This window comes from Empidonax traillii, unplaced genomic scaffold (assembly GCF_003031625.1).
Source record: "Empidonax traillii isolate 1590-97213 ecotype Southwest subspecies unplaced genomic scaffold, ASM303162v1 scaffold2361:size33801, whole genome shotgun sequence".
Classification (NCBI taxonomy): Eukaryota; Metazoa; Chordata; class Aves; order Passeriformes; family Tyrannidae; genus Empidonax; species Empidonax traillii.
The window spans coordinates 17,840-26,929 of NW_020957554.1; the positions used below are offsets into that span (position 1 = coordinate 17,840).

At 46.3% G+C, this 9,090-nt stretch overlaps 1 protein-coding gene and 1 long non-coding RNA gene across 2 annotated transcripts in view; both read right to left on the reverse strand.

Moving 5' to 3' along the window:
* The window catches only part of COPS8 (COP9 signalosome subunit 8), a 7,511-nt gene extending 2,404 nt beyond the window's left edge, over window positions 1-5,107 (reverse strand). The window contains exons 1-6 of the mRNA XM_027909753.1: window positions 4,978-5,107; window positions 4,396-4,466; window positions 3,090-3,138; window positions 2,143-2,275; window positions 1,113-1,220; window positions 607-669 (exon numbers count right to left, since the gene is read on the reverse strand). Of these exons, the coding sequence (XP_027765554.1) occupies window positions 607-669; window positions 1,113-1,220; window positions 2,143-2,275; window positions 3,090-3,138; window positions 4,396-4,466; window positions 4,978-5,055 (502 nt within the window). The 5' untranslated portion in view covers window positions 5,056-5,107. The remainder of the gene's footprint in view (window positions 1-606; window positions 670-1,112; window positions 1,221-2,142; window positions 2,276-3,089; window positions 3,139-4,395; window positions 4,467-4,977) is intronic.
* LOC114071868 lies at window positions 3,172-4,391 on the reverse strand. Its single transcript, XR_003574099.1, has 3 exons — window positions 4,322-4,391; window positions 4,256-4,261; window positions 3,172-3,183 (listed from the first exon to the last, which is right to left on the reverse strand). It is a non-coding gene; the product is annotated as an uncharacterized LOC114071868 (long non-coding RNA).
* Window positions 5,108-9,090: the final 3,983 nt, after the last annotated feature.

A 9,090-nucleotide genomic window follows, 5' to 3' on the forward strand; every position in this document is an offset into this window, starting at 1 on the left:
AAAAAAAAAAAAAAAAAAAAAAAAAAAAAAAAAAAAAAAAAAAAAAAAGAGCCAAGTATTTCTACAGACCAAGCTTTGCAGGAACAGAGATTCTGTTATCAACACCACGACTGAAGAAATGATCCAGCAGAATAAATTTTAAAAGCAAAGGAGATTACACCAACAGCTGGAGTTCCTCAGAATACAAGGATTCACTAAATCCCTGCCTCAAAGATTCTCTAATTCTCCTGAAAGAATTCTCAGGTTCAAAACGGTGTATTTTTTACTCATCTTTCTTAGATTAAGAGATGCCATTGGAGGTCACCCAGCTTATGTGCCACTGAGTCAGAGCCAGCAGCAGAGGAGCAGGACAATCACAGCATATCCTGACAGCTTGTGTTTAAAAAAGTTCATGGGAGGATGCAGTTTAATCTAAACCACTCAGAAGTCCACACCAAACCCACTACTTTGTACTTCCTTACATTTACACTTGCCCCACGTTCATAAGCAGCATTAGCCTCCAAACAATATCTAATGGAATCCTGGGCAAAGTTGTAACTAAAAACTAACACCTGATTCCTCGAAAAGGCTGAGCACAAGGTTTCACGAAACAACAGCTCCACCTACCTGGTTTTTTAGGCATCACCATGCGAGTTGCAAAGTCTGCTTGCCAGCCCTGCTCCAGCACACCTGGAACAGCAGTTTTACATTTGTAAGAAACAGTTTTCTTATATGATTGCTAAGAAATGCAAAATAAAGATGCACATTAAGACCAGTAGAAAAGCATCTCTGGTCACCGCCTGTATGACATAACTCCTATAAAGATTTCTTACTAAAATACTTATATTTAGACATGCAGTTCAACAAATAACATCATGAAAGCACACGGAACTAGCTTCAGGTTTCATTCTTCCCTCATCATGGAATTGCTTTAACATATAGAAGGGGAGAATAAACAACAACTAGTGGCAAATAATTTTAAAAAATACAACCATTATCCAGAACAAATACATTATTTCTATGCCCCATCACTTGTCTCAGAACCCGTATATGTGTTTTTACTAATCATCCCTCAGAGCTCTCTGATCTCAACCACCTGTACAAAAACTACTCAGGGAATAGATGCCAAGTACCTTTCACAGCTTCTTCCACAGGAAGTCCAACAAAAGCTGCAAAATCATCTGCAACTATTGATGTATAAGCCTGGGAAACCAGTGCAAAGGCTCGTTTCCTGGTGGCATCTGAGGACAGAGAAACACTGTGAGCAGATGGACACTCATCTCCACAGGCAGGAAATCTGAGAACATTTTCCCAATTCTGATGCCTTTGGAAAACCACTACCAACCTCAAAGTGAGCACTTCAGAAGTTCCCTCTCCCCTCCCACACTTCACTGATGTACTACACTCAGCAGCCAGAGACAACAACTTGCTCTGCCAGGACAAAACCCCTCAGAGACCACATTTAACCTCTAAATGCAGCGTCTTGGGCACTCCCACCAGTACATAAACCACTTCAGGAAACCCTCCATCTGACGGCATTCCCCACTTGCAATAGGCTGGCATGTCAAACAGTTCAGAAGCAGAAAAAAAACAAACTATGAAAACAATTAATTAAACTATTAATGGCATCTAAAAATCAGTTGTTTCTAAAGCTGCAGAGAATTTGTTATTGCAGAATACCTCAGAAGGCTTCTTAGCAGTCTGTGCTGCCCTCTGGTTGCAGGAATTTGCATGTTCCTGTTTCACAGTCTCTAAAACGTATGTCCCAAGTCCCAGGTAACAGATAAACCTTTTTATAAGGGTCAGAAGGTTCTGAAATGCCAGGTCACGTTCCCTAAATTACTGTTTAGAAGTCTGATAAAACTGGGTAACTAATGGTCAGTTTTGCTGTTACAGAACAAATGGTTTAAGAAATTCCAGTATGAAAGAATATACAATTACAGACACAACCCTAATAAAAACAATTTAGTTTGTTGCTATGAGCTATTGCCATCGGGTTTTTATTTTTATCTGATATCTAAAATACTTTCAGGAAAACCTACAAAATTTTGGCAACAGTTCTGATTTTTCACAATGAGTCATTTGTCTATTTTGTCTCTGTGCTTGAGCACACAGAGATCATTTTGGGCAGTTCCCTGCTGCCCACACGAGTTCATTCTGTACCTCTGAGTGCTTCCATGATTGGTTGGATGGTCTCGGACCACTGATGAGCACTGATTGTTGAATAGATTCCTGGGAAGTCTCTCTGCCAGATTCTCTGTCCCACTGACCAAATTGCACCGAGTTCAGCATTTGCCTGTTATGACAAAAAAACCCTCCCAAGTGTTAATCCAGAAGAATGTCTTTTCTACAGTGGCCATAGCTATAAACCCCTTCCCACTCCCAGGTTTTCACACAGTACTGCTGTGCACCAGATACAGCAGGATTCTGAGTTATCTTTGGTCCAGACACCATTGACTCCACTGATGTAACTACTTTTCTCCTAAAGAGAAAGAAAATTATTCCAGAACTATCTGACTGTCCCCCCTTGACCATGAGGTTTCTTAAACAAGGCTACAGAACAGTTGTTTTCTTGTAAAATGCATGATTTCAAATTAAAAATCTAACAGCAGAGGAGTCTGGAAGCATTTCTGGTGCTATATTTAGCTGAATCCTCCAAACATATCTTTGATCCAGAGGAAGTGGAAAACAGATGCTTTCAGAAAGTTTATCCAGTTGGAGATGCAATTCATCTGAAGTCACTCTGCCCTGCCCAAGGTTTTCTGCCCCCTCCTGTGGAATGTGCCCCATCCCAGAGTCGGATCCGTTGCTTTTCCCCAGCAACCCCCTTCTCCGCAGCAATCCCCAACTGCTTTTCCCAGTAAATCCCCTTTATCAGGAGATTTCCTACTACAAAGTCTACAGATTGACTGAACTCTATTGCACCAGATTCCCTGTGAAGGGAAAGAGGGAACAGATGAGGAGATCTTGAAGCCCAACATACCGAGTGGGCTGTTCCCAGCACAGAACTGAGCCCGAGGCTACTCACAGACTCCTGAGGGCAAAACTCCCCATCTGCAAGCTTACATGAAACTATTATAGCACCAACAGGCAGCTGATGAAGTACTTACAGATTTGATGGCAGGAGGGATTCTTTTCCAGAGATACCGTGCATTGTTCCTAAAATAAAAAAAGGAAGATAAAATAATTCTCAGATACCAAATGCTTGCTGAAAGGAGACACGAAAAGGTCTGTTCAGATCTGTCATGAACAGTCACAGTGCTTTGAAACAGTTCTTCTAGGCAGGAATATTTTACACTGAAGAGGAAAAGCAAAGCTGCTCTCCAGCAGACAATACGACTCACCTAACACAGCAAACAGTTCATTAAAAGCCTCATTTAGCAACAGTTTGAGAGGTTTTTCATTTAGGCAGCATTTCTCAGAGGCTAGGTTTGCACTTTCATTTTTCTTTGACTAATTAAGAGTACCAAAACACTTTCTTCACATGCCCACACCCCACTTTGCCAACCAAAGACTGAGACTGGTTTGGGCATGTTTTTCCCAGCCCAGCTTGGTCACACATATTCTGGGGATTGGGACATACTGAAACATTTAGTTATTGATCTCTAGAGCACAGAAGCCAAACTGAAACTGTTACAAGTTCTAAGATTTAAAATGTTAAATAAAGACTCACTGTTTTTCATTAAAGCACAACTCTAAAACTTCACAGTTGTAAAACCTCAGATTCATCTGAGCCAAGGTTATCTGCATTAAATATCCTGTATCAGCCTTCAGGGAATCTGTCCTGGAAGAATATACACCTACAATCCAGGAAAACACTCCAATCTCGGAATTCCCCACACCAGTGCTTCCTTTGGGGCTGGGTAATCAAATGTGACAGTGACATTTATTCTGCCTGAATAAATAATCAGTAATTTCTCACTAAGAGCCCAAGTGCAGTGAATCAAGTTCACACAGGGACATGGCAATCCCACAGCAGATCGAACTCACAGGATCTCTGCTTCCTGCAGATTTAGCTCCTTCAAGCCAACAGCATCCCTCACTTTTAAGATGGGTTATCCTGTTGGAATTTAAACACAAGGAGCAGCCTGTAACCTCCAAACAAATGCAGCCTTGAGCAGCTATAAACCAAAACACTGAAATGTCTGACACTGCCCAAAACAGCCAAATTCACTATTTAAGGAACTTTAATCCTAAATGTCCCTACAGTTCAAAAGGGTGGGAGGAGCAAACAAAGGAGAGTAACTTTCCAGTCAGATGGAGCGGTCAAAGAGACTTAATCCTGTGAGTGTCACTCTTTCCTTTTAAACACAGCACTGCCCACTGGCATTTTGTTACTCACACAACCAACTCCTCACATTCTGGCAACTGCAGCTCGAGCTGCTGGGAACAAACCCCGGGACTAAAGCCACTCACATGTCGTTGTGCAGCAGGTACAGAGCCAGAAGCTGGCCATAAACAAGGGGGGTTGCAATTCCTCCAGGGGCCTGAAAGGAAACACAAATCGTTTGGTTACACATTTTAGGAGCAGCAGGGTATGAAACAGAGCAGGAAGCCAAGTTTCACGAAAACTGAACACTCCAAGACAACCGATTGAGGGTTTGTCTTCCACATCACATCAAAGGTCTGGGCAATTTTTTTTATATCAACGCAGTTGTATTTTACAACGAACCTTCGGACTGCCCAAACCACGTACAGAGCCACTGCACAGCTCTGTGCCCAGCACCGAAGTTCTACTGGTGCTCGGGATCACACACAGGATCACCCACTTCCCTCCACTTGCCGAGGCAGCCAGATCTGAACTCAGCATCGCAAGAGCTCCCAGAGAAAAAAATTCACAGCTCACCCTTCCTTCAGATCACTGCAGCGGGACGTGTGAGCTCCGGTTTAGACAAGCACTGCGAACTCTGCCCAAGGATAAAGCTCTCTGGATGCCACGCGCACCTCACACACACCGAGCCCCGAGCCCTGCCCGTCCCACCCCCCGTGCCCCTGCACCTCCAGCTCCCGAGTCTCGCACTGCTCCAGGAGCCTCCTGAAGCTCTCGGCGCCCTCGGCCGCCACCGCCACCGGCATCTTCCCGCTGACGTCACTTCCGTCGTCAGCCCCAGGCACTTCCGCCCTGCTCTCCGTGCGCGGGGGCTGCGGGGCCGGGGCGTGGCCATGGCAGTGGGCGTGGCCTATGGTGGAGGCGTGGTCAGTACAATGGGCGTGTTTATGGCAGTGGGCGTGGCCTATGGTGGAGGCGTGGCCAGGGGGGCTGAGGGCGGTGCCCGCGGGTTTTTCGGGATCCCGCAGATGAATCGTTGTTAAACCCCGTTATTTCCGCTAAATGAGCGGAATTCCTGTGCCATAAACTGTGTCAAACCCTTCAATTTCCGTCTGTACACGTCGCCTATTGCGGGATGTATGAGAGACGCGCTCCCAGCCCGTAGTGCACACGTCATGCACGGAAGGGATACACTTTAGGGAGAGGAAGTGCTTTCCAAGCTCTTCCAGCTTTGTGCCTGTTTATGGCGGGGTTTAAGACTAGTTTTACAGTGGCGGTTCTCTGTCCTTGTTCCCCATAAAATCCCATGCCATGCAGAGCAAACAGTGCGGCTGGAGAGAGATCCCACAGAATCACGGAATATCCTGAGCTGGAAGGGAGCCACAAGGACCATCAAGTCCAATTCTTGGCGCTGCACAGGAGACCCCAACAACCGCCCCCCCCGCCCCTGAGAGTGTTGTCCAAACACTCTGGGCTCTGGCAGCCTTGGGGCCGTGACCGCTGCCCTGGGGAGCCCGGTCAGGGCCCAACCATCCCTCGCACATGCAGCAATTTTGGGCCGTAACCGCCCTTCTCAGGGGATCACATCTGAACCCCTTGATTCCCTGCTCGTCTTCTTTGAGGGAGGTGAGAGGAAATTCTGAGGTAAAAATTCAGATTTCAGGGGTCTGGGGGCGGATCTTGGGGTGAAAAGGGTAAATTTGGAAGTGCAGGAGGAAATCTTGGGTGAAAGGGGCAGATGTTGAGGTAAAAAATGCAGACGCAAGGGGTGAAAATGCAAATTTTGGCGGTGGGAGAATGTTTCTAAGGTAAAAAAAATCAGATTTTGGTGTCTGGGTGGAGGTTCTGGGGTAAAATGGCAGAATTGGGGTAAAAGGGGCAGACTGGGGAGTCTGAGGGGATATTTTGAGGTAGAAAAGGCAGATGTGGGGTGAAAATATCAGGTTTCAGTGTCTGGGTGGAGATTTTGGGGTGAAAGGGGCAGATTTTGAGGTGAAAAGGGCAAATTTTGGGTGAAAATGGCAGATTTTGGTGCCTTGAGGGAGATCTAGAGGTTAAAAAGGCAAATATTGGAGTGGACAATGTAGATTCGGGGTGAAAATGGCAGGTTTTAGGGTTTGGGGGCATATCTGAGACTTAAAAAAGCTGATTTTGATGCATGGAAGAAGATTTTGAGACAGACATGGGCAAATTTGATGCAAAGAGGGTCAGATTTGGGATGAAAGGGTCAGATATATGGGTCAAAAAGGCAAAACCAGGGTGAAAAGTAACAGAATTGGGATGAAAAGGGTCTGATTTGGTGTAAAAATGGCAGATTTGGGGTATAAAGGGCAGATTTTTGGGTCTAGAGTCAGATTTGGGATTTAAAAGGGCTGACTTTGCTGCCTAGAGGAGGGAGAACTTGGGGTGAAAAGTGCAGATTTTGGGGTAAAAAAGGCTGATTTGGGGTGAGAGGGGCCAGTTCAGGGGTGAAAGCTGCAAATTTGGGGTGATAAGCGCTGGGTTTGAGGCCCCACAGCTGGTGGGGAGGAGAGACTGGCTGAGCTGGGGAGAGCCTGGTGCTGCGAACGCCGAGGGTTCGACACCATATGGGCCGTTCATTCGGGACTGGACTCGATGGTCCTTGTAGGACCCTTCCAACCCAGAATATTCTGTGATTCTCCTCCACCCTATCATTGGTCTCCCAGTGACATTGGGGTGTCCTAAAAGACATCATCCCCCCCCCCCCATGCCCCCACCCCCCCCCCCCCCAATTTTTGCTCACCCCCAAAGAAGGCACAAAACAAGTCACAGTGCCCTGAACAGCAGCACACGTTGCTTTCATAAAGCCATTGGCAAATGTACATTCTCCCCCCAAAAAGGGGGCTCTGTTGGAAAAATCAAGGCAGGAAGGCCCCCAAAGGGCTGAAGTCCTGCCCTCCCCAGCTCCTGTCCCACAGGACTGAGAGGGAAAACTTACAGAGGGAACTGGGAAAACCACCCCAAATCTCAGGAACTCTCTTTCTGCTAAAATCTTGTGCCTGCATTTATATACCTCTGAGAAAAACACTCCCACTGGAGGAGTCCTGGATTTTCCTTTGGCATTCAATGAACTGGCAAAGCTCAAACTGATGCCATTAAATTCTCCATTTCCAAAATCCGGGTTGTCCTTTGCCTTGGGGTTTCTGCCTGTTTCACAGTCCGGAGGGACCTCTGGCAGCTGCCCTGCCCAGGAGCTGCTGTGGGAAACACCGTCAGGAGGGAGGCAGAAATAAAACAATTCAGGGCACTACCACAAAATATTGGGGGAATAAAACAATATTGGACCATAACAGTCCATGGCCTCCCTTTGTAAACAGACACTGGGCTGCAAACACTGTCCCCCTCAGCATCCCACACATCCTTCCTCTGCAGTAGCTGCACGCCCTGGCTCGTGCAGATCTTCCACATTCTCTCCTCAGTGAACAACAGTCCGGACCAAAGTCCCAACTCATTCCTGAGTTAAAAGGGGAAAGGCAAGGACTAAAGTCACACCACCTCCCTCCAAGATCCCCTCAGTGCTTTTGGACAAGGTCACTTCCCACACTCCTTCAAGAATCAGCAGATCCATCCCCGCCCGTGTCCTCCCGCTGGAGGACCATCCATGAAGATGCTGCACTTAATGTTACAGTCCTGTGATTGCTTTGGGATTTGGCATTTTGTGCACCTCCAGTCACTGAAACACGTGAAAAGAATGAAGTGCAGAATGCTGAAGCTCCACTGTTCCAATTATGTTTCGGTGGTATCACGTGATGTACCAAAATCCAACGCAATACTGAAAAAATGAAAAGCAACATTTTTTCCCTCACTTCTAATTTTCCAGTTCAGCAGTCCTCCTAAGAACAGATTAAAGAAACAAAAAGAAAAGCCCGAGACCTATTATTAACTAGTGAACACAATCACCTGCTTTCCATCCTGTTTATAAACAGAATGCATTTTCATTGGACCTGATTGCTTTTCTAAGAAAAAAAAAAATCTTGTACAGATAAAAACCATCCAGCAGGGAGGTGTTTCTGAGCCCACCCCTCCCAGGTAAAGGATCTGAGGAGGAGCAGCACAGAAGGATCCAAAAGTGTGCAAGGGAAGTTAAAACTGACTGTGTTTGGTGGGGATATTTGAAAACAAAATGCTTTGCAGCTCTCTCAAGCCTGAAGCTTGCAGAAATGAAATGAGCTTGCCCTCCTGCTTCATTCTCTGCCTTCTCTGATCAAGGGAGAATCACATAATACAAAAGATAAAAGATAGTAATGTGTCCTATGCCCCAAAAATTGACCAAGTGACGCTGTTTCTGAGCCCCTAAAAGGCAGCTCTGAGGCTCTGCTTGAGAGCCCAAAATCACAGGACTCGGGCTCAGTTCCAAGCCCCCCAAACACAGCAATGAATCTCTCCCTCTGAACCCAAAACCTGAGCGTGGTATGGTCGCACCCACTCCTTTTATAGCCACGGCCCAGATTGTTCTCTGCGTGGTGCCAAGATTTGGGGTTCAGTATCAGCTCTGCTGGTTTAGATGAATTTTACCTATAGCCTGAAATTCCATGATGAATTCCTGCTGGAATAGCTTCACAGTGCCTCATGGAGGTGAGGCCATATATTCCCATGCAGAGCTACTGATCTAACACCAAGTTTGTCAGGAACCATCCAAAGTTCCAAGGAAGCTCAGCAGCATCAGGACAAGGACAGGTTTATATTCCATAGAATTTGCTATTTACAACTCTTGTCTCCCAGCCCCCACTGATGTCCCTGTGGGTAACTTTACTGAGTTCTCTGGAATTCAGCCAGTCTCCCCCATTCCCCCGCCCCCGGGGTTGGGCTCCAGGGGGTGT